The sequence below is a fragment of the Mesoplodon densirostris genome, chromosome 5 (genome assembly GCF_025265405.1).
Source record: "Mesoplodon densirostris isolate mMesDen1 chromosome 5, mMesDen1 primary haplotype, whole genome shotgun sequence".
Classification (NCBI taxonomy): domain Eukaryota; kingdom Metazoa; phylum Chordata; class Mammalia; order Artiodactyla; family Ziphiidae; genus Mesoplodon; species Mesoplodon densirostris.
Window position 1 is genome coordinate 67,476,501 of NC_082665.1, and position 24,686 is coordinate 67,501,186.

Below are 24,686 nucleotides of genomic sequence, written 5' to 3' on the forward strand. Positions count from 1 at the left end.
TTTTTATTATAAAGTTTTATTTACAGTCTATCTAGAAAGTACAGAAAAAAGAAGAAAATAAATCACCCAAAGAGCACTACTGTCAATGCAGATTTAATTTTATAAGCAGAGTTTTTCTATAAGCAGGCTGTTACTGTGAATATATACACAGTGTACTTAAAAACAATGAAACATAAGCCTTTGCTTACACAGCTGGTTTTGTCTGAAATATCCTACCCATTCTCTCCTTCCATTTCCCCTCTCCCACTGGCCTGGTGAATTAATCTTTCAAGACTCAGCATCATTCTAGATATAAAGTCTTCTCTTACTCCATACAGGTAGAACTAAGCACATCACCCACCATCCTCTGCATCTCTGCTCTACACTGAACATTTTTCTATAGAGCACTTAAAATACACTATTACACTTGCTTGTTTATAGATTTTATTCACTCTGCTTGATTTTAAGTTCTTTGAGGCCTGGGACTGGGTTTTACTCATTTTTGATTTCCAGTACTCAGAGAGGGCCTTAATTAGTACTTATTTAGTGGCTAAAAATTTCCATGTTATTACAGAATCTTCATAAATATTTTTAATGTCTCCACAGTAGTTCAGAGAGGAGAGATAATGATTTCTTTAACCATTTTCTCATTATTAGATATTAGGGTGCTTTGAACTTTTCACTATGCTAAGAAAAGATTTCTGTTTACACTTTTGTTTAAAATTAAAATTATTTTTTTAGTATACCTTCCCAGAAGTGAAATTAATATGTAAACCGAAATCAGCATTCAAAGTTCTCGATATACATTGACAACGTTTATCTGGTTACTCTGCCACCCACCATACACATAAGCCTGCAGGTCTTGTTGCACCTCAACAGTATGTAGTTGCTTTTTCATCTTTGTTAGCTTATAAGAGAAAAAAAAGTGACATCTTGCTTTAGTCTACATTTCTTTACCTTCTGGTAAAAATACACATTATGTTCATCTTTGCTAACCAGCTGTTTTTCCTCTCTTATGAATTATCTATTGATGTGCTCCACCCATTTATCTACTAGGTTTTACTGTTATCAATTTATATGGCCTCTTTATATACTAGCTGCTCATGTAACTGAACCAAACATTTTCCCAGATTTCCCTTTCATTCATTTTATTTTTTTACATACAGGCACGTAAGATTTTTGACTACTCAAAGTGAGCTTTGTATTTTATTTACTGCATGGCATCTGATATCTATGGCCTTTAGGGCATATTGTTGATTTTTGTGTTTGCATGTAGGTTTGTTTATGTTGGAGGAATATAACTAGGCACTTAGTTATCAGCTTGATACAAGTCTTGAAATTCTAGTTAAGCTTAACTGTGTCAGAGTAAACATCTCTATGTAATAATATTGTATAGCTCTCCATGAATTAACTGCATTGGGTGATAAGAGTTAGCTAACACGGGATGAACTTTAAACAGTAAGAACAACAGAAGTGCCAAGAATAGTGGATAACTTTAAGAATTTTGGGAGATTCTGATTCTATGTTTTCATCATTAGAACTAACTTAGATGAAAAGAATGCACTTGATTTGCTGAGGGAAAAAAGTTCAATATAATCAAATAAATGCCAGCTCCAAACAGAGCTGGTAATGTATTAAGCTCATCCCTTACACATGAAGGAACAAAGAGAAAAGAGTATGTGCATGTTAGAGAGACTTTCAGGATTCCTTACTAAATTATCAAATATCTCTATGGGATACAAACAAATTTCTAAACCCCTAGTCATTCCGTTATATATTTGCAAAATCCTCAAAATTTCACAGGGGAAATGAGCCTTTATTCAAAAGTAAACTTTGAAGTTTAAATACAAAGGCAGATGAAATGTAAAAAGTATATTCTAACTTGTCAGACAGCAAATCATTGTTAAAAGGGAACTGATAAAAAGACAATAACTGACTTTGCACATATAGCCTAACATCAGTGAATGTGTGACAAGATCAATCACTTTCCTGTTGGGCATGGCTGTGTCTTCTGTTTTACAACTAAACTATAATAATAATTTTAAAAAGCTTACTAACTGCCTGATCACTTTTTCACATTTAATACAGCAGCCAATTCAACGCTGTTGTGTAATGCGTTGATTCCACAGTTATATCCCCAGCACCTAATTCAGCATTTGCCATGTATTATAATAGGGAAATAATTTTTGGGGGAAAAAAAATAAATCGACTAGTTTGAACAAGATGTAACATGAAGCGATTGTTAGATGCAATAGAAAGGTAATTATAAATGAGAGAAAGCACCCACTTCACATATCATAAAGAACTGTGTTAGCTCTGGATTCTTCTAAATCCTACTTGGTGATACTCTTACGAAGCCCATTTAGACCACCGTTGCTTTCTTTATCTGTAAAACTGAGTGCTTTTATTAAATTAACTTCAGCACCACTTCATGCTAAAGAACTGAAGTTGACATAAATTGGATTATGTTCATAGAATTTCATAATGCAACTTTCTGAAGGGAATATTAAATAATGCTCTCTGTAAAATACTTTGCAATGCAAATAATCTTCAGGCAACGTGAAAATGTTCTCAACCTCCTCCCCCCACCAATTTTATTCAGTTTGGTAAGGCTAGTTTTCAAGCTCTTTGGGGTATGTCCTCTCCACCTCCAAGCATGTGACACAACGTCTTTGCTCAAGCAGACATCCAAAGGTCAACTCCAGAAAAGCACATCTATGAAATGCAAGGTTAACATTTATTCCAAGTTCTTAAGAAGCTTAGGAGTGGAGGGTATGAGAAAAAGGATAGTGAAGGGGAGATAGAAACACAGACTTCAACTCCTGTTCTCAAGTGTCCAAGGTAAGAATTTTAACACTAGGATTAAACTGGGCTCAGCATTAAGTCCTAGCTGCTTCATAAAATGGCCCTTATCTTATTTTTTCTATTTCTTCCAGCCTAGCACATAACAGTTTTTCAATTAAGATTAAAGAGAACAAAGAAAAAAGAAGCGCAGTTGAGAGTAAAACAAGTCTACCCCCTGATACTTCACGAAATAATATGGGTTAGTGTTCTAAGTATGTGGACTCCCGGCTCAAACTAGTTCTGTCATTTACATCTCTTTTTTTTGTAAAAGAGATTTGTCATTTGTGAGATGGGATAATAGGACTGATCTCAGGATTAAATGAGTTAATATATGCAAATCACCTGGAACAGTGTCATTCTTCTTAGTGCACATTTGATTTCTTTAATTAACAAAATCTATTAAAGGCACGGTCCGAACTTCCGTCTCAGCACGGCGCCCAGTACAACACTCAACCTCCGCAAATCTTTTAAAACAAAGGATCACTAGGCTTCGGTCGCCCTGGAAACCGACGTAGAAACCAGCGAAATCAGAGAAAGGCCCCGGCTCCGCGCCCCCAACCCGTGCGATGCCGCCGCTCCGTAAAATTGAGCAAAGTCCTCTGGGAAGTGTAGTCTTTAGGCCTTGAGAGGGAATTCAGCCACAGGCCGGAGTCAGTTAGTCGGTGTGTGTGTAAAGGGAGAGTGAAAGGGGAGGATTTTCGGATAACTCAAAAGTGTCGGGAGCCCCAGAGGTGGGTTAAGCGGCTCACCTGAGTCTCCCAACACCAGTACCTTGACCCGATCCAAGGACGCCATCTTGCCACTGCCTTCCTGGGGTTAACGCCTATTCCGGGATTATAGGCCAATCAGAGCTGGGATTAGATGGCGGATTCTTCAATGTCATTGGCCAATAGGAGCGTGACTGTCTTGATTGAAGGCCTCACTGTGCTGATTGGCCCGCCTGGTTAAAAGTAGCGGGTGGTTTCTAAAGCTCGTCGCAGGAATAGGGCGTTCTCCTTGTCGCACAAGTGGCGTGGCTCGTTTAAACCAGTAGTTGAGTCGCTGAGGGCAGCTGTAGTGGGAGTGTTCGAGGATTCGCTTTGGTAAACCTTGTTCCCTGTTCGTTGTTCTCGGTTCCCTGGACTGGCGCCGCCTTTCAGGGTGTCTTCTTTTCGCTCCTTTCTCCATAGCTAGCCTCCTCCCCCTTAGCTGCTCTCTTGACTCGGTTCTCTTCTTGCTTTCCAAAGAACTATTGACCCGGAGCGGCCCATGTGCGACCTCGGGTAGGACGGGCTTGGCTGCGCCGAGTGTGGCCTCTGGACTCAGCTGGTAGTGTCCGAGGGGATCTAGGGTGTCGGGGTGTCACAGTGGGGAGGAGGTGAACATTACCGGGCTCGTGGAGGCCAGCTTGTCCGGAGGTTTCGCGGTGATATGCCACTGTATGTATGAAGGCGTGGAGAGTACCGTGAAATATGGTAGCTGAGAAAGCCAGTTGGTTGTGTAGAATCCAAGTTCTTCTGGAACTGGAATAGAAGTATACTGAAATAATCTGACAGGACTCCCCACATCCACTCCTTCCTTCTTTTACACGCTGCAGTCAGCATAATCCTTTATAATCACGAATTTGATGCTTTCACCTCCTTAAAACCATTTGAAGTTTAAGAAGAGGGTTTCCAATACCCTATCTTTTTCTACTCTGGAAGCTGCAGTGGAGGAAGTGAATTGGGGGGAAGCTGGCAGGGTGGGCATGTTTGAAGAAAAGGTGCTTTACGAGACCTATAGAAAGTTTTATGGAAGTACTAGACCAGCTGTGCTGCACGTTGGAAAGTCAGTGGTGAACAAGATTAATCTCCTCGTCTCCGAGGTAGACATGGAGAAAGTGTAAGTCTATTCACTGCAGCGAAGAAGGAGAAAGAACTATGGGAACATGTGAAGGGGGGGATCATTCTGAGCCACTAAGGGAAATCTGAGAAGGTGTCTCTGAGGAAATGTCATTTGAGATGTGAAGGATGATTAGGAGAAGGGACTTCGGGCTTAGCTGTGGGAGCAGAGAAAACAGCATGTGCAAAGGCCTGGAAGTAGGGAACGCATGTGTGGCTCACAGAATTGAGAGAATGCCAGTGTGCCCGGAGATGAAGCTGAGGAGGGTAGACCAAGCACAGAGAGTGCATTCGTTTCAACTTTGTTTCTCCAACTCTGTTGCCCAGTGTTTGTATGATTAGAATACATAGGGTTCAAAAGCAAAACCAACTTGCCTTTGGGGGTCTGGGCTGTAGGGTGGTAGGTGAGGCTGGGAGGTGACTGATGGATTCTGAGGCTAAAAAGAAGAAACAAGGCCTGGCCCCCAGAGGTCACACACTGAAAAGTCTCCAGAGGCCAGCCAAGCTCCTTCCCTGTTTAAAAATGTCAGCTGCTCTTTAGCTAATTATTTCCATGTGGGGAAATGGTCTCATTTTTTTTCCGCAGATATTTGCAGTTCTCAAGAGGGCCTGAAAAATTGAAATTGATGTGAAATCTCATGGTTTTTAATGTTGACCACAAATTCAGAAAAATTTCAAAACATTCTTTGAGTCAAACGATGTGGCACAGGCTACCAGTTTGAGACCTCTCATCTCAGTATTATGAAATCCAGAGATTGAGGAGATTCAGCATAATTTGGGGAGTAGAGGCAGTGAAGGAGAGAGCACAATGTTCAGGAAGGAGGAATTTAGAGTGTAGAGATTTTGAACAAGGTGGCACAGCATGACTTCTTTGCTGAGTTCCAGTTTCATTTGTTCAGCCACCTGCTGGACATCTTCACAGTAATATTCTGTGGTATTTCCTCAAAGACAAGCAACTAAAACTGAATGAATGCCTCATTTCTTCCAAACCTGTTCCTCTTCAGGTGTTAACCTGTTTCTCATAGTAGTACTTTTCTAGTTACACTGGTTTAAAACAAATAGCTATATGTTATTGTTTAATAGGTATAATGTTTCAGTTTTACAAGGTGAAAAGAGTTGTGGAAGTGGTTGGTGGTAATAGTTGGTTAACATTATGAATGTATTTAACATTACTGAACTGTCTGCTTAAAAATACTTAATCGGTAAATTTTATGTTATGTATATTTTATCACAATAAAAAAAATTGGGGAAAAAACCCCAAATAGCTATTTAAAATTTTCCTACTCTGTAACTCCATTTCCAATGTATTATTGGGTCCTTTTGATTTTGTTCCTCTAATAAGTTTCATTCATCCTGTCCTCTTGTAATTTTTTCTTGTCTTTCATAGTTTAGGTTTGATTACTATCGCTCTTAATGTTTCCACAGTGCCTCCATTTTCACTTACTTCAGCCCATTTCTCAAATTGTTGTAAGAGTCACTTTTCTAAGTAGGGAGTCTTGTTATGTATGCCAGTACTTAATGGAACTCTTACGATGCCAGCCTTGAAAGTCAAACACTTTACATGAATTATCTCATTTAATCTCATACATCAACTCTATGAGGAAGGCACTGTTAATCTGATGAAACTGAAGCTGAGAATTTTCCAGGGTCACAGGCTAAGAAATGGTGGAACTGGGATTCAAAACCTAAAACTATTGGACTGCAGAGTCCTCATGTCACTTCCTTTCTCAAATCTTTAGGGCCCCCTAGGGTGTTTCAGGCAAAGGTAACAGGCTGAATGATGTGGCACAGGGCCCTCCCCATGCAGGATGTGCTTTGGCCAGGTATGTAATAGTCAGGTACCCAGTTTGTTGATAACAGTGGTCAGGGACTTATTCTGTATATTAGAGTCACCTAAGGAGCTTTAAAAATTAGTGTGATGCCTAATCTGGCCTGCCCAGACCAGCTGAAACCGAATCTCTGGGAATGGGGCCCAGGGTGGGTATCCCAGATGATTCTGCTTTACAGCCAGTGTTGAGAACCATTGGCCTGGAAAATGGAGTATATGGGGTGGAAGGTCAGGGAGGGGAGTACAATAGTAGGAAATAATACTGGAAAAGTAGGTTATTTTGACATTTGTCTGCCATCCTTTGGTCTGTTTCTGAAGCCACATATTGTGTTCTGCCATGTAAAACAAAACAAAAAAACCCCCAAACTAGGTTCAAGTTCAATGTATAGGCCAAATTAGAAAGAATAAAATGCACATGGCAGTGTGTTATGCTACTACTTTGGTGTTGAACCCAGGCACTTGCTTGGCATCCTTAGGCCTTGGGATGACAAAAAGGCTCTAGGACCACAGGTTTGGACCTAGGTGCTACTTTGTTATCTCTTATATATAGTCATGCCTGAGTATTTACAATCCAAAATATAACTGACTTTATTTTTCCTTTATTAAAGGTAGGGTATTATATCCACCCTCCCCCCACCATATATGTATTCATTCGTTATTTAGGAATATCTTTTTAGAATAGTACTGTGGATATAAAACTGTTTCTTATAAAATAGCATGATAGGGTTGATAACTACTGATTTTAAATAAAAGATTCAGTAGAAACTAGTATTAATAACACTATGATTCCCTATGGAAATAATTTAATAGGCTGTTAAAAATTTCCTTATGTAGGGAAATTTCATTTGATATAGCCTGTGTGATATAGTCTGTGTGCCTGGCCGTTTTTAGTTTGAGATGTATTAAATTGATATAGATGGTGTCTTTATTAACAGGTGCTTCCTAAGCACATTACATTCTCATTTATTCATCACAACAACCTCATTGAAGTAGTTGATATTATCCTTATTTCTCAGAGAGTGAAGTGTGGCTTGAAGTTGTTAAGGGATTTGCTCAGGATCACACAGCCACTAAAACAAGGCTATCTGACTCTAATTCTAAATCCCAGGCTTTTAAACAACCACATGAAAGTCTAGCCCATGCCAGTTTGGGCTTCTAGAAGACAGCTTTCTGGGTACAGTTAGCCTCTACTTGTCCTGCAGGGGATCCAGTATTTAAGGATATCTTGGTGTTTGTTGTTACTGTTTTTTAGAACTGTATAGCATTTGCTTATTTGGTCATTTAACTTTTCAAGCTTGGTAAAGCTGTCTGGATATAATTGTTAATTTCTTTCAGATTTATAACAGTAATTTTGCCAAACATCCCAGCTGGTGATTACTTAGGCATTTATTGGTTTGTTGTGATTTTATTGTGATAGCATGACTATGTAAAACATCCTAGAATCTATCTTGGTAGAAAATTTTTACTCAAGAAAGGAAATAAAGGCACTTAAAAGAATATGCTAACTGCTAAGTTTCTCAGGGTTTTTTTCCCCCAGCATTCCCAAAGATCTGTAGCATTAAGAATAATGAGACTTTGTTTAGATTTTTGTGTTTCTCTTTCTGAAATAAAGTGAGCTTGATATAGTATATCATTGCTATAAGTAATGTTAATTTTTGGAATTAAACACACAGTAGGTCATGAAAGTAACCATTTAGGAAATATATCAAGCTTTTAAGGTGTAATCTTTTGTGTAACAGAGAATCTTTTGTTCTCTGTTAAATGCTTAGGCATTATAAGTCTTTTAAAAACAATGTTGTAAGTACCTTTGTGGCACTCCAAGAATAGCGATTACCAGCTACCTAATGGGTTGATTATTCTAGATTTAAAATGATTACTTTGTCCTTATGCCTAGCTAATTTTCTCTTTTTTTTCCTGAATTCAGTACATTTAAAGTTGAAGTTTGCTGCTAAAGATGGCAGATCCAGATGTCCTCACCGAGGTTCCTGCAGCATTGAAGCGGTTAGCCAAGTATGTGATCCGGGGGTTTTATGGCATTGAGCATGCTTTGGCCTTGGACATCTTGATCCGAAACCCCTGTGTGAAAGAGGAGGACATGCTGGAGCTGCTCAAGTTTGATCGGAAGCAACTTCGATCAGTCTTGAATAATTTAAAGGGAGACAAATTCATCAAGTGCAGAATGAGGGTAGAGACTGCTGCAGATGGGAAAACCACTCGCCACAACTACTACTTTATCAATTATCGTACTCTTGTTAATGTGGTAAAATATAAATTGGACCACATGAGAAGGAGGATTGAAACTGATGAGAGAGATTCCACCAACCGGGCTTCCTTCAAATGTCCCGTCTGTAGTAGTACTTTTACAGATTTAGAAGCTAATCAGCTCTTTGATCCCATGACAGGTGAGATTGTTCCAGTTTACGAATCTTTCTTTTAAGTAACTTTTTAAAGTATGTAACCTTTTTCTTAAGTTGATTCATCTAGTTTTTAAACTGATCATATATATCATTATAAAAGTGGATATATTGGTGTAAGTAAGCATACAGTCATTCTTAGTCTTAATGTCCTGTTTGACTGTCATACTACTTTTAGAAGCTGTTGCAAAGCCTTTCTCCTTTACAAGGGAGTACTCATCCATGGACTGTTCTTTTACCCATAGCCCTCTACCTCTGTTTCTACCCCCATCCCTTATTTACAACTGCGGCCTAATCTAAAGCGTTGACTTTCTCTACCACTTTGAGGCTATTCTGACTTTACTAAGTTTACTTTTGAACTCCTCATTCAACAAATATTTGAGTACCTACTTGTGCCAGTCACTGCCAGACAGTTATAATAAATACATATTATTAGAACTTAAATGCTTTGTTAGTGGAAGTGCAAAGTGCTATCAGGAGGACATAACTAGGGCATCTAATGTGGATCTGGGGAGGCCTCTCAAAGAAGTTTAAACAGCGGGGACCTAAAAGGTAAGTAAAAGTTAGCCAGATGAAATAAGAGGGGCACTCTTTCCAAGTTAACAATAGATATTTAGTTTCTTAGCCATTCATTAAAGGAAGCAAATCATCAACAGGAGTTATAAATTGCTTCATTTAATTAAATACTTAAGTTTTACGGATTTTTCTAATCAACACAGAATCTACAAAGCATGTTTTTTCTAAAAATACATGTCTAACATTAACATGGGACGCTTTAAAGTGCTAGGTTGTATAGTTATGTTGTTATTTGTAAACTGGAAAAGAGACTATAGTTTTACTAATTACTCAAGTGGATCAATTTTGTGTTAAAAATTTGTAAAAATCTATAGAAAGAATCACAGCTGTTAAGTTAGATTGTCCCTTTGTTATGGCTGAATTCAGGAGTATAGGTTACTTTTTAGTTCATAGATCTGACTTTAAAATAACTATCTGAAAAATATAATTTAAGCTTTTACACATGAAATGTTTTATTGTAAAAAAATTACAGGTTTGTGTACATGTTTAATTTTGTATATGTTATATATTGTACGTTTTAAAGAATTAAAAAATTTTAATGGGAAATAATGCTGATATCAATTAAGATTATTCACAAAAAGAGCAGTGATGGCCTATGACTTTTTTTTCCCCCTTATTTACTGTGAAGCAGTCATCTTGGATGAAAAGTCATTTAAAGAATTCACATTTGTCTTAAATGTTTAATTTGTTTGAACCTAACTGTTTACCTTGAAAGGGCTTAACTAGGAGAGGTCTTGGTTATGAGAAAATCTTAGCCATCCTGAGTATAAGAATTGCTTGAGTGTACTATAGAGGAGGGTTGTAGACTATATCTGGAGCTCTTTCAAAATAGACTAGAAAAGTCTCATGATTTTTGCTATTCAATCTAACAGATTTCTTTAAGGAGCTCTGGGTTTTGGTTTTTGATTTTCTGCAGATGTTGGTGTTACAGTGGTTGTCTTCGTCACTCTTGACTGCAGTGAAGGTGTTATCCAGTCCCTCAGAGAGTGTAATCTAAAGGAATATGCTTCTACTACATTTACGCATCACTTGATTCTTATTTAATTTCATGAAAGTTTCTAAAAGGAAGTTATCCCACTACTTACATATCAGTATTTAGGAGTTTGATTTATGATGCTCTTTGAATTTTACCTAGGGTTTGTGCCTGAATGAAATTAGTTGTAATCAACAGGTGGCTTGTGGAAGAGATGGCCTGACCAAATATAGTCAAGATTATTTGTGTGAGGGAATTGAGGTAGGGTAGGGAGCATGAAAACATATTATGAAAGAGAGCTAAAACTGAAACAGTTGTTTTGTGGCCAGTCTGAACAGAGACTGTATTCTTAATGTGAGGGTTACAGTCAACATGATGGTGGAAAGAAGGGGTTCAGGAGAGCAAGAATAAGTCACTTTACATTGGTATCTCTCATGGGAGGATGCCCTGATCAGCCAGCACTAATAGTCAACTTAATTGGCAGTTATGTTTCAGTGAAGCCTGAGGTACCATGATTGAAAATTCTTAATTATTGGGAACCCTCTTTATGAGAATATACTTGCCTTTTGATTATAATTTGGTTTTTCATTTGGACTTTCCTTTACAGAGAGAATATGATAATTGGGTGATATTAGACCCCCCAACCTCCTTGTCAGTCTGGTTTTGTTTTGTTTTTCCACTATTAGTAGCTTGACAACCCTCCCTTGTTCTTCTATACATTGCCTTTAGAAATCTTGGTCTTTTGCCCTCTGTTCCCTGCCTGTTTTGCTCAGTATTCATTTCTCTCCCCGTCATTTTGAAGAAGACGAGAAATAAACATTTGGTATGTGTATCAGAGGAGGAGGAGGGAAGTTTTTCTGCTGTAATATTTATTCTCTGTTTAAATTAATAGTTACAGTTTTCATTTGAAGCCAGTGCTGTACAAAGCTGTTCTATTTCTTGGTTGCTATTGGAGATTGATGGTGTTTCTGACCAGTGATGGAGGTATCTAATGGGCTTCTATCTCCATTCCAATGTCAACAGTTCTTAGGTTTATAAACTATGGTTTATATTAGCAATTGGGGGTATTCAGGAATTAGATTTGAAGCCTTCTAGGCTTTACTTCTTCCCTGATAAAAAGTTCTTAACTCAAGTATATGGGCAACTCTGCCACTGGACAGAGAGTAGTGACTCCTAGATGAGTATCCAGGAATTCTGGGCTCAGGAAATTGGGTCCAGCAAGAATTATTTTACTGGCATTAATTCACACAACACATAAGCCAGCAATTTTCTTACTTCAGTTTATAGCTTTTCCCTCCCCCGCCTCTCTTCTTCCTGAAAATTGTAAATTTTTTCCATACTTTCCATTTAGATTTTGCCTTTGGTGTTCTGGTGTTGAACTCTCCCATCTGGGGTTGAACTCTCCCAATGTTTGATGCTTGATATGTATAGCTAATTTTATTTTATTTTATTTTTAACATCTTTATTGGAGTATAATTGCTTTACAATGGTGTGTTAGTTTCTGCTTTATAACAAAGTGAATCAGCTATACATATACATATATCCCCAAATCTCCTCCCTCTTGCGTCTCTCTCCCACCCTCCCTATCCCACCCCTCTAGGTGGTCACAAAGCACCAAGCTGATCCCCTGTGCTATGCGGCTGCTTCCCACTAGCTGTTTTACATTTGGTAGTGTATATATGTCCATGCCACTCTCTCACTTCGACCCAGCTTACCCTTCCTCCTCCCCGTGTCCTCAAGTCCATTCTCTACGTCTGTGTCTTTATTCCTGTCCTGCCCCTAGGTTCTTCAGAACCTTTTTTTTTTTTTTTAGATTCCATATATATGTGTTAGCATACGGTATTCATTTTTCTTTCTAACTTACTTCACTCTTTATGACAGTCTTTAGGTCCATCCACCTGCTAATTTTATTAAAATGGAGTAGCCTAGCTTTTGCCCACTAGTCCCTGGTTTCAGAAACTTAATCAGGCAAAATCAGCTGTTTTATTTTCTGAAATATGGGGGCCTTATGTAATCAGAACAAAGGTAGCATGGCATGAAATCCATCAGTCAGCAAAATAGCATCTTGTGATTCATAAATGCATGTTTTAGATTTAGCAAGGCTCTGACCGTGTGAAGAGACTTAGCATTTCTACTTTAGCAATCTCAACCACAGTGATTTCATTAATGACACTTCTGAGTTAAATTCAGCAACATGCTTCCCCAAAAGGGAGGGGGAGATTGTATTTTCTTTTTAGGTGTTAAAGTTAGATGATACGGAAATAGCTTTATATTTTCCATTTTTAGTTTAAAAATTATGCAGCCATGGTGCCAGAAAAAATTTTGAAGAGAAAAAATTACGACAAAACCACTACCGTTTTACGTGTTATTTATAATTACAGTCATAGTCAAGAATAGTTTGTGATCTCTTGGTCCCTTAATGTACCAATTCTCCTGTTTCTATCTAGTGTTCTAAATATGTTTTTAGGTGTGATTTTCTCCCCTGTTTTCCTTTCCACCCCTTTGGGGCACTTTGTATTTTTTTTTTTGCTGGTGTATATATGACACTTTGAATATTTTTGTATATATAGCATTTTATTCTTGTTTTTAAAGTTTTTCCTTCAGGATTTTCAGCAGTGGGAATATTAGGTGAAAAAATACAGTTTTATAGCTTCTGTAAAGGCACATAAGGCAATGTAGTTTTATTGTGGGTTGGGTAAAATTGTTACATGTTTGAATTAGAAATAGTTTGGGAGCCCCTATTACTGAATTCACCTAGAGACCAGAGGATCCCATTTTAAATAAACTTTGAAGTAAGTTAATTTTAAAAAAAGGAATCTTATAAATGTTTGTTTAATACAATCTTATAAATAGGAGCTAAGAGATTATCTAGTTCAACTCATCAAATGTGTTTGGGTACACACACACATGTCTGTTATACTCTAGGTTTTGGAGGATCTTACAAAGTAATAAATAAATGTAGGGCCATATAGATTTCCAGAATGTTTTAAATGAGTACTGGGGAAGATATGATAGCTTTCATGGAGATTCAGCTTTTGTGTGGCTCCATGGAAAAGACTTAGAGTCAGGTAGATTTTAGGATTAGTGTAAAAGAAGTCTTTAAAAACTGACTCTAAAATATGTCCAATAAATAACTCTTAAAAATAGCCAGCAGGGCTTCCCTGGTGGCGCAGTGGTTGAGAGTCTACCTGCTGATGCAGGGGACATGGGTTCGTGCCCCGGTCCGGGAAGATCCCACATGTGGAGCAGCTGGGCCCGTGAGCCATGGCCGCTGAGCCTGTGCGTCCGGAGCCTGTGCTCCGCAACGGGAGAGGTCACAACAGTGAGAGGCCTGCGTACCGCAAAAAAAAAAAAAAAAAAAAAAAAAGGAAACAGACCTCTTTCAGTGGCTAGTTCTGAGTCACTCAATATTCAAGTAAAGTCCTTATCTACTTGGGTTATTCATTTCTAAGTTTGGTGTTAAATCACGAGTCCCTCTTTTCCTTGTGACTGCAGGAATGCTTTTTGATTTAGACAGATCAGTTTTGTGATCCCCACATCACTGAAATTCCTCTTCAGTTCCTTTAACCTAACATTTAAAAACTGTCAGGGTCCTGTATTCATGAGCCTCTTAAAGACTTGTTTCCTTCATGCTCACCTTCATAGAGCAGGCTTTTTCCTGTTTTCATCTCTCTACTTAAGGCAAGAAGATGTCTTAAAAGCAGTGTTTCCAATTCCTGAAATGCTAAAAACACAGACAAACAAACATTAAAAGAAGTCTTTCTAGGAGTACTTTGCTCAGTTGCTGGTTTGGAATCTTTGCCCAGGATGGGTTCATTAGAAACTTATACTGGAAAGCTCAGAGGTGTGGATTTTGAGGAGGCTAATGATGGGACAGAAAGAAGGTGATTACTAGAATGAGTTAAAAAAAAAAAAAAACTAGTTATGGAAAAATAGTAAGGAGCAGCTGTCTTCTCTCTGCTACCCTTCACTTTCCACCAAAAGCTTTAGGGCTGATTTTTTAAAACTTTTGCTCCTCTTGATTTTAAGGGTTTGAAAACTTAAAAAAAAATCATCTTTGTTTTTTTTTTTTGTATTTTGAAGCTGATTACATAGGAACAAACTTATTTGTGAAAAGTTGCTTTTTAGTTTTGATGCTGGCATATAACATTCTGTTGATTATTGTCTTTCAAATAGTCATATCAAAACCACATACTTTTTGCCTGCTCTCTGCATGTTGAGATGAATTTGATTTGGGCCTAATTCAGAGAATTTATTATTGATACAAGCTTCAGTATTCACCCAAGTACCACACTTCAGTTTATTGTTTTCCCTCCCAGGCATAATACATTTTGTTCCCCTTTATAATGAGTTCCAGAATCTAGGAATAATGCATGATTAGACCAAACCTAGATGTGCTCAGTTAAGGAAGGACAGAAGCCAGTTTCATTGATGAAATTGAGTTTTGGGGGTAGAGTTGTATTGGGTACATTATGAATACATTTGAGATCTTCTGAAATTAAAAGTACATTAAACGTACTTCTATTTTTTTTCCTTTTGCATGCAAATGAGTATTTTACAGTGTTATATGTTCTGCAGTGAATCGCTAAAGGATGATTTTTCAAATTCCATTTTATTATAGGTAAAATAATTATATAAAATATATAACTATGCTCCTCTCATGTCTGTTATTATTTTATAATAGCAATTCCTTTTTTCATACACTTCCCCTTTCTCAATTAAACTGAAGAAATTTGGTTTATAAAATAAGTTTGGAAATTAGAATAAAGGGTGACCTTTTGAGACTTTAGTATTTGGCTTAACATTTTAATATATATACCCCTGAACATTTTGAGTTATAAAAGGTTTAACAGAGGACTTGATAGTGCTTTAAAAGAATATCCCAAGAATGACTGTGTAACTTTTGTGTATTAAAGGGAGTTGAGTGCTTTTGGAGAATTCAAAATAACATTCGTTTTCTTTCTTCTAAAAATACGTAAGTAATATATGAATGTAAACTTGTTGAAGACTCAAATAACAGAAAAATAGGTAGACTAAAATGGCAAACCTAGTTTTTCTTCTCCATGGTCTCCCGTGCAGCCCAGTCCCTACTCTCTCCACCTTTCTCTGTGTTGACAACTGGTAAGTTTTATGATTATATAACGTTTCACTTTATGTCTCCAACCCCACCTCACCCTCCCTCCTCCATAAGCCTTTTTGAAATCTGAGAAAGCAAGGTGACTTTTTTTTTTTGGACAGGAAAGTAGGATTTACTGGTGGGCATGAGTCAGGAGGGGACAGTGCCAAAGCTCTCATGAGTGAGAGCCGTTTGTCCAGGAGACACAACTAGGGATGTATTTGACCCCACAGCCATCTGGGATGAGCTGCTTTTCTGCCGCCACGTTTTCATATTCATCTGCATTAAACTTAGTAAATCCCCAGTTCTTGGAGATGTGGATCTCCTGGTGGCCAGGGAACATGAACTTGGCCCTGAGTTGGGCCTCAGTCACGTGCTCCTTGTTCAGCTTGGTGTGGATGGATTTATGACTTGGCCAATGTAGACCCTAGCCACTGTGCCCTGGGGCTTTCCAAAGGCACTGTACATACTTGTCTGGAGTCCAGATTGGGGACAGCATCCAGACATGAATGTCCACCGGAAAGGGCTGTCTCCAAGGTCCCTTAGGGCAACCTGTATAAGCAACAGGCTGTACACTGCCCAGGAGGCTGCTATTTGTAGCCATTGCACACCAGGCCTCCACAGGGAAGGTGATTCTTAATTAAATATTTTGTTGTTATAACAGCTCTGGTTATTAATGCTTGACCAACTTATGTTAGTATCGTAAGGGTTTTTCAGAGCACTTATTACATTGGGTCTTTTTGTGTAATCAGTGTTTTCAGTGGGTATGTCATTTTCAGAGGGTTTTTTTGTCTTGTTTTTTTTTCTTGTTTTGTTTTTTAAGCAGTGGCTATAAGACAGCAAAGTGGGGCTTCCCTGGTGGCGCAGTGGTTGAGAGTCCGCCTTCCGATGCAGGGGACATGGGTTTGTGCCCCGGTCCGGGAGGATCCCACATGCCGCGGACCCGCTGGGCCCGTGAGCCATGGCCGCTGAGCCTGCGCGTCCGGAGCCTGTGCTCCGCAGCGGGAGAGGCCACAACGGTGAGAGGCCCGCGTACCGCAAAAAAAAAAAAAAAAAAAAAAAAAAAAAGACAGCAAAGTGACAGTGTATTAGGATTCCAGAGCCATGGCTGGCCTCCAGTCTTGGGCTATGTTAGTAACTATTCCCTGGGGAAATCCTATAATCATTGTAGGCCTTTTTTCAGGATATGTAAAATGATAAGTTCAGTCTATTCTATACCATATATGGTTTCTTTCAACTCTAATTTCAAAGCACCCTTTGATTTGGAGAATAGTTGACATTTTAAAAGTATAGAGCAGCTTGGGGATGTTTTATCACTGCTTTTAGAAGATAATGTTAGTCACTTTGGTTAATTTGAAATCCTAGGTTAGGAACTGAAACACCTTGTTATAGTAGTGTTTGTATAGAAAATAATGCTATGTTGAATTAGGCCGTATTCAGAAACACATTGTGGCATAATGGGGAATAATATTTAGGATTTTGGGCAGTTTTATTTTCCCAAGCTCTCCACTTTACTCCCTTTCCTCATATATACATAATCTATGAAATATTCAGTGGGAGGGGAACCAATGTCCAAATTTGATTCCTAAGATATATACAGTGGTTGGATTTTTACAGAGTGGTAAAATTAATACCATATGTTAGTGATGTGTCTTGAAGTTTGTTTCCTCTTTATTTCACTAAAATCCTAGCGATTCTAGTCCCAGTAACTTGGTTTTAACATGGAACTGTGAATTGTCTTCTGTTTTGTTTTGTTTTTCCTGGAAGCTTCTTGAGTGAGGGGAAGTAAAAAAACTTTTACTCAAATTTTTTTCATAGAATTGTCTAGAAACATTAAGCCATTATCTCTCTTTTTTTTTAAACATCTTTATTGGAGTATAATTGCTTTACAATGGTGTGTTCGTTTCTGCTTTATAACAAAGTGAGTCAGCTATACATATACATATATCCCCATATCTCCTCCCTCTTGTGTCTCCCTCCCACCCTCCCTACCCCACCCCCCCAGGTGGTCACAAAGCACTGAGCTGATCTCCCTGTGCTATGCAGCTGCTTCCCACTAGCTATCTATTTTACATTTGGTATTATATATAAGTCCATGCCACTCTCTCACTTCATACCAGCTTACCCTTCCCCTTCCCGTGTCCTCAAATCCATTCTCTACGTCTGCGTCTTTATTCCTGTCCTGCCCTAGGTTCTTCATAACCGTTTTTTTTAAGATTCCATATATATGTGTTAGCATATGGTATTTATTTTTCTCTTTCTGACTTAACTTCACTCTGTATGACAGACTCTGGGTCCATCCACCTCACTACAAATAACTCAATTTCGTTTCTTTTTATGGCTGAGTAATATTCCATTGTATATATGTGCCACATCTTCTTTATCCATTCATCTGTCGATGGACAGTTAGGTTGCTTCCATGTCCTGGCTATTGTAAATACAGCTGCAGTGAACGTTGTGGTACATAACTCTTTTTGAATTATGGTTTTCTCAGGGTATATTTCAAGTAGTGGGATTGCTGGGTCGTATGGTAGTTGTATTTTTAGTTTTTTAAGGAACCTCAATACTGTTCTCCATAGTGGCTGTATCAATTTACATTGCCACCAATGTAATGTGTATGAGGGTTCCCTTTTCTCCACACCCTCTCCAGCATTTATTGTTTGTAGATTTTTAATGATGGCCATTCTGACCGGTGTAAGGTGATATCACACTGTAGTTTTGCTTTGCATTTCTCTAATGATTAATGATGTTGAGCATTCTTTCATGCATTTGTTGGCAATCTGTATATCTTCCTTGGAGAAATGTTTATTTAGGTCTTCTGCCCATGTTTGGATTGGGTTGTTTATTTTTTTGCTATTGAGCTGCATGAGCTGCTTCTAAATTTTGGAGATTAATCCTTTGTCAGTTGCTTCATTTGCAAATATATTCTCCCATTCTGAGGGTTGTCCTTTTGTCTTGTTTATGGTTTCCTTTGCTGTGCAAAAGCTTTTAAGTTTCATTAGGTCCCATTTGTTTATTTTTGTTCTTATTTCCATTTCTCTAGGAGGTGGATCAGAAAGGATCTTGCTGGGATTTATGTCATAGAGTGTTCTGCTATGTTTTCCTCTAAGAGTTTGATAGTGTCTGGCCTTACATTTAGATCTTTAACCCATTTTGAGTTTATTTTTGTGTATGGTGTTAGGGAGTGTTCTAATTTCATTCTTTTACACGTAGCTGTCCAGTTTTCCCAGCACAACTTATTGAAGAGGCTGTCTTTTCTCCATTGTATATTCTTGCCTCCTTTATCAAAGATAAGGTGACCATAGGTGCATGAGTTTATCTCTGGGCTTTCTATCCTGTTCCATTGATCTATATTTCTGATTTTGTGCGAATACCATACTGTCCTGATCACTGTAGATTTTTATTATAGTCTGAAGTCTGGGAGCCTGATTCTTCCAGCTCTGATTTTCTTTCTCAGATTGCCTTGGTTATTTTGGGTCTTTTGTGTTTCCATACAAATTGTGAATTTTTTTTGTTCTAGTTCTGTGAAAAATACCAGTGGTAGTTTGATAGGGATTGCCTTGAATCTGTAGATTGCTTTGGGTAGTAGAGTCATATTCACAATGTTGATTCTTCCAATCCAAGAACATGGTATAGCTCTCCATCTGTTTGTATCATCTTTAATTTCTTTCATCAGTGTCTTATAATTTTCTGCATACAGGTCTTTTGTCTCCTTAGGTAGGTTTATTCCTAGGTATTTTATTCTTTTTGTTGCAGTGGTAAATGGGAGTGTTTCCTTAATTTCTCTTTCAGATTTTTCATCATTAATGTATAGGAATGCAAGAGATTTCTGTGCTTTTGTCTCCTGCTACTTTACCAAATTCATTGATTAGCTCTAGTAGTTTTCTGGTAGCATCTTTAGGATTCTCTATGTATAGTATCATGTCATCTGCACACAGTGACAGCTTTGCTTCTTCTTTTCTGACTTGGATTCCTTTTATTTCTTTGTCTTCTCTGATTGCTGTGGCTAAAACTTCCCAAACTATATTGAATAATAGTGGTGAGAGTGGCCAACCTTGTCTTGTTCCTGATCTTAGTGGAAATGGTTTCAGTTTTTCACCATTGAGGACGATGTTGGCTGTGGGTTTGTCATATGTGGCCTTTATTATGTTGAGGTAAGTTCCCTCTATGCCTACTTTCTGGAGGGTTTTTATCATAAATGGGTGTTAAATTTTGTCATGAGCTTTTTCTGCATCTATTGAGATGATCGTATGGTTTTTATCCTTCAATTTGTTAACATGGTGTATCACGTTGATTGATTTGTGTATATTGAAGAATCCTTGCATTCCTGGGATAAACCCCACTTGATCATGGTGTATGGTCCTTTTAATGTGATGTTGGATTCTGTTTGCTAGTATTTTGTTGAGGATTTTTGCATCCGTGTTCATCAGTGATATTAATCTGTAGTTTTCTTTTTTTTTGTGACATCTTTGTCTGGTTTTGGTATCAGGGTGATGGTGGCACAAGAGACCCACTTCAGACCTAGAGACACATACAGATTGAAAGTAAGGGGATGGAAAAAGATATGCCATGCAAATGGAAATCAAAAGAAAGCTGGAGTAGCAATTCTTATATCAGACAAAATAGACTTTAAAATAAAGACTATTAGAAGAGACAAAGAAGGACACTACATAACGATAAAGGGATCGATCCAAGAAGAAGATATAACCATTGTAAATATTTATGCACCCAACATAGGAGCACCTCAATACATAAGGCAAATACTAACAGCCATAAAAGGGGAAATCGACAGTAACACTCTCATAGTAGGGGACTTCAACACCCCACTTTCACCAATGGACAGATCATCCAAAATGAAAATAAATAAGGAAGCACAAGCTTTAAATGATACATTAAACAAGATGGACTTAATTGATATTTATAGGACATTCCATCCAAAAACAACAGAATACACATTCTTCTCAAGTGCTCATGGAACATTCTCCAGGATAGATCACATCTTGCTTGGGTCACAAGTCAAGCCTTGGTAAATTTAAGAAAATTGAAATCGTAGCAAGTATCTTTTCTGACCACAACACTATAAGACTAGATATCAATTACAGGAAAAAATCTGTAAAATATACAAACACATGGAGGCTAAACAATACACTACTTAATAACGAAGTGATCACTGAAGAAATCAAAGAGGAAATCAAAAGATACCTAGAAACTAATGATAATGAAAACACGACAACCGAAAACCTATGGGATGCAGCAAACACAGTTCTAAGAGGGAAGTTTATAGCAATACAATCCTACCTTAAGAAACAAGAAGCATCTCAAATAAACAACCTAACCTTACACCTAAAGCAATTAGAGAAAGAAGAACAAAACCCCAAAGTTATCAGAAGGAAAGAAATCATAAAATCAGATCAGAAATAAATGAAAAAAAATGAAGGCAACGATAGCAAAGATCGATAAAACTAAAAGCTGGTTCTTTGAGAAGATAAACAAAATTGATAAACCATTAGCCAGACTCATCAAGAAGAAAAGGGAGAAGACAAATCAATCGAATTAGAAATGAAAAAGGAAGTAACAACTGACACTGCAGAAATACAAAGATTCATGAGAGATTACTACAAGCAACTATATGCCAATAAAATGGACAACCTGGAATAAATGGACAAATTCTTAGAAATGCACAACCTTCTGAGACTGAACCAGGAAGAAATAGAAAATATGAACAGACCAATCACAAGCACTGAAATTGAAACTGTGATTACGAATCTTGCAACAAACAAAAGCCCAGGACCAGATGGCTTCACAGGCGAATTCTATCAAACATTTAGAGAAAAGCTAACAGCTCTCCTTCTCAAACTCTTCCAAAATAGAGCAGAGGGAGGAACACCCCCAAACTCATTTTAGGAGGCCACCTGCTTTGTTTTTCTGTGTTATACTTATCAACCCCTGACGTTATTTTTTGTCTTGACTACTCGCTAGTAGAATGTGAGCTCCAAAAAAGGCAGCTCAGAAGATGATTAGCAAGATTTAGGGAGGCAGAATGTGGGAAATCCTTGGGACGTTAGTTGTGCCATGTTGGAATGAGAACTCTGCAGCAGGGAAGGTTTGATCCTGCCTGTTTCTTTGGCCAGCCTTGAGGACTCGGGCTGCAGCATGACCCCTGCTTAAGCACTGCAGCACCTGTAGCATATCAAAACAGTTGGGCTTCTTTTATTTTGATTGATTGATTGATTTTTTTTTGGTAGGAAAATGGCTGAGTAGTATTCCAGTTGCAATTAATATGTTTGACAAATCTTTGACAGTGAACTCTAGGCATTAGCTGATGACCTATTCATTGTGTATTTTGGAGCGAAGAAGGAAGACTCGCAATGCAAGTAATATCTAATTATTTGGGGGTTTGACCCATAATGTCCTCTTTCCTTTTCCTCAGTTATAATAAATTTCCAAAGCATTTTCTTCTTGTTAAACTAAGGAGGATAAACATTTTTTTCCAGTTTGGTTTTACCTGTATTTATTCATTGTTCCCTTGATTGAATACTCACGTAATTAAAATGATGAGTAAACAGTTAAGTAGAAGACCTTGGCCAGCATAATAGACACCACCTGAATGTTCTTTTTCTGTGTTTAGCAAAGGAAAGTGTTAAGTTTGAATTTTGTTGAACATTACTTTTTTTTTCCTTTTGTTCCCAGTCCCTTCTCTCCCCTCCCCCATGTCTCTGATTCCTTTTTATTTTTACATTTATTTTTATTTTTACATTTCTTATTTTGGGAGAAAGTTAAAATTGTATGGCCCTCTTTCCCCTCACTCTCCCTCTTCTTTCCCTCTCATCCCAACAAGTAGGTCTCTATTTCTTCTCTCATTTTGGAGTAATAACTTACCTTCACTAGAAGAGTCCTGAGTCATAGAATTGGGACATTCATATACTAATGCGTGGACAACCCTAAAATATAATTTTGAAATATCTATTTTTTTTTTTTTTTTTTTTTTTTTTTGCTGTACGCAGGCCTCTCACTGCTGTGGCCTCTCCCGTTGCGGAGCACAGGCTCCGGACACACAGGCTCCGCGGCCATGGCTCGCGGGCCCAGCCGCTCCGCGGCATGTGGGATCCTCCGGGATCGGGGCACGAACCCGTGTCCCCTGCATCGGCAGGCGGACTCTCAACCACTGCGCCACCATGGAAGCCCCTGAAATATCTATTTTTAAAAGATCATTTTCCTCCCTATTTTCAATGCCTGGTAATTATCTACATCTGGATATATTTTAATCCTTCTTGCAAACCTGATACATTAAGACTCAGCTGAGTCAATGCCAGGCATGTGATGCACATTTAACGTTAAATAAATTTTTTGTTACAAATCCTCTCCTGTTCCATATTTTAAAAAATTAGAACCTATGTATATACGTGGCAAATGTTTGCTAAATTGTAGCTGGAAGGGATGATAGGAGGTCAGGAAAGGGATGTTTAATTCGGGATGGTACGGTGAATTTACTCTTTTAAATCAGAAAGATTTGTATTTGAATCCAGGCTTAATGATTTTTGCTTTTAAGCTATGACCTGGTGAACTTAACTTCTCTGAGTCTTTATTCCCTCATATGTTAGATTTGAATAATACTGTTGCACAGACTTGGCTATGATGAATACATGGGAATATTTGTAAAGTAGCTTTTTTAGGTTTTTTTCTGTGTGTGTGGTTTATGGGTGTATATGATCAGACATACATATTATCATTGAACTCTTCTTTTTCTCTTTATCTCATCATCTGTCAAGCTTTGCCTGAAGAATCCTTGTAGCCTTCATTTTCTCTCTGCTGCCATATTCTTTTATCTAGCTTGCATGTTCTCCCTTATGTGGCTTCTTGGTCTTATGTGTGGCAAGAGAAAAATGGTAAAGAGCTCTGAGTTTCAATTCCAGTTTCTTCTCTTATTGAATAGTATATTCTGTGCAGTATAGTATAGTCCAGTTTCAAGAAGAGTTGGTATATTTATGATATTGATTACTTAACAGCAGCTCTCCACCAGGGGTAGGCATTAGATTCCTTGTCTCCAGCTACCTTTCATCTCTATTAAACTTTAAGCGTCTGGATGACAGATTCTGTGTCTATATGTGTTACACTACTGCCCCCTCAGTAGAATGGTACTTCGTACAGTGTGTGCTGAGCCCCATCTCCCTTTCAGATTTTGGGGAAATTGATTTGCATTTTTATAATGTTTAGTAAAATTTATAGAAAATGCTCCTGGTATGTTAAGCTAGTCTTAAGTCATTTTCCATAAAATGTAGACTTTCTTATTTTTGTCGGACTACAGGCCTGGCTTTTGACAGGCTGCTTTCTTGTCTACAACTTGTGTTTTTGTGATAAACATAAGACTCAGATGTCAGGCTAGCTTTTCTTCTTGTAATGTTTGCCAGCCATGGTTGTTGTTGGAAGACAGTTCTCCATGGGTCTCTCACATATTTTGTATGTTTTACAAGCAGAGATGCTACTGACTGCTTTTTTCTAGACTGTATTTTTCAAGGTTTATATAGTGAGCAGCCTTAGAAGATAGAGTTATTGTTTCTCTCCAGAGCAAAAGGCAGGTTTGCTTACTATTCAGTATAATAAAAAAGTCTCCCTCCAGAGTGTGTTTACTTAGTGTCCAGCTTGGTAAAGGTAGTATCACCCTACAGAGCAAAAGATAAGCATGTTTATGCCCATTATAAAAGGTTTGGGTTCCTAAGCTCAGGGTTTCTTTCCTGGAACATGATCCACTGCATGTATAGTTGTCACCTAGCCATCTTTGTGTTACCCTATGGGAAATGGGACTCAGGGAACTGGCACAAAACCTGATACTGGTACTGCTATTGCCATGAGTAATAAAGTTCTTTTCTCTAACCTGTAAGTCTTGTGTCTGTCTTCAGCATCTATAAAACCGTGTTAGGATAATTTGTTAGTTTACGAGTAGGGTAAAATTTCAGACCTGTCACAGTTTTTGACAGTAATATGAAAGCCAATCTTTTCAGAACTGCAAAATGGGCCCTCTACAAGTAATTCTTGTTAAGCCTTAACCTACATTAAGCCTGGGTCTCTGGAAAGTTACCTAGATGAGGCTAGAACTCAG

The 24,686-nt window shown here is 38.0% G+C and overlaps 2 protein-coding genes and 1 non-coding gene across 6 annotated transcripts in view; 1 reads left to right on the forward strand and 2 right to left on the reverse strand.

The window, feature by feature from the left end:
- The window catches only part of RABL3 (RAB, member of RAS oncogene family like 3), a 38,388-nt gene extending 34,754 nt beyond the window's left edge, over positions 1 to 3,634 (reverse strand). Inside the window, exon 1 of the mRNA XM_060099909.1 lies at positions 3,573 to 3,634. Within this exon, the coding sequence (XP_059955892.1) occupies positions 3,573 to 3,618 (46 nt within the window). The 5' untranslated portion in view covers positions 3,619 to 3,634. The remainder of the gene's footprint in view (positions 1 to 3,572) is intronic.
- Positions 3,635 to 3,862: 228 nt separating this feature from the next.
- The window catches only part of GTF2E1 (general transcription factor IIE subunit 1), a 34,843-nt gene continuing 14,019 nt past the window's right edge, over positions 3,863 to 24,686 (forward strand). The window contains exons 1-3 of one of the 4 annotated variants that reach the window (XM_060099913.1): positions 3,914 to 4,131; positions 6,422 to 6,505; positions 8,435 to 8,912. In XM_060099913.1, the coding sequence (XP_059955896.1) occupies positions 8,465 to 8,912 (448 nt within the window). In that variant the 5' untranslated portion in view covers positions 3,914 to 4,131; positions 6,422 to 6,505; positions 8,435 to 8,464. The other 3 variants (XM_060099914.1, XM_060099911.1, XM_060099915.1) reach the window with 3 other exon arrangements.
- On the reverse strand, positions 16,114 to 16,244 carry LOC132491468 (small nucleolar RNA SNORA70). The gene has a single exon (XR_009532686.1). It is a non-coding gene; the product is annotated as a small nucleolar RNA SNORA70 (small nucleolar RNA).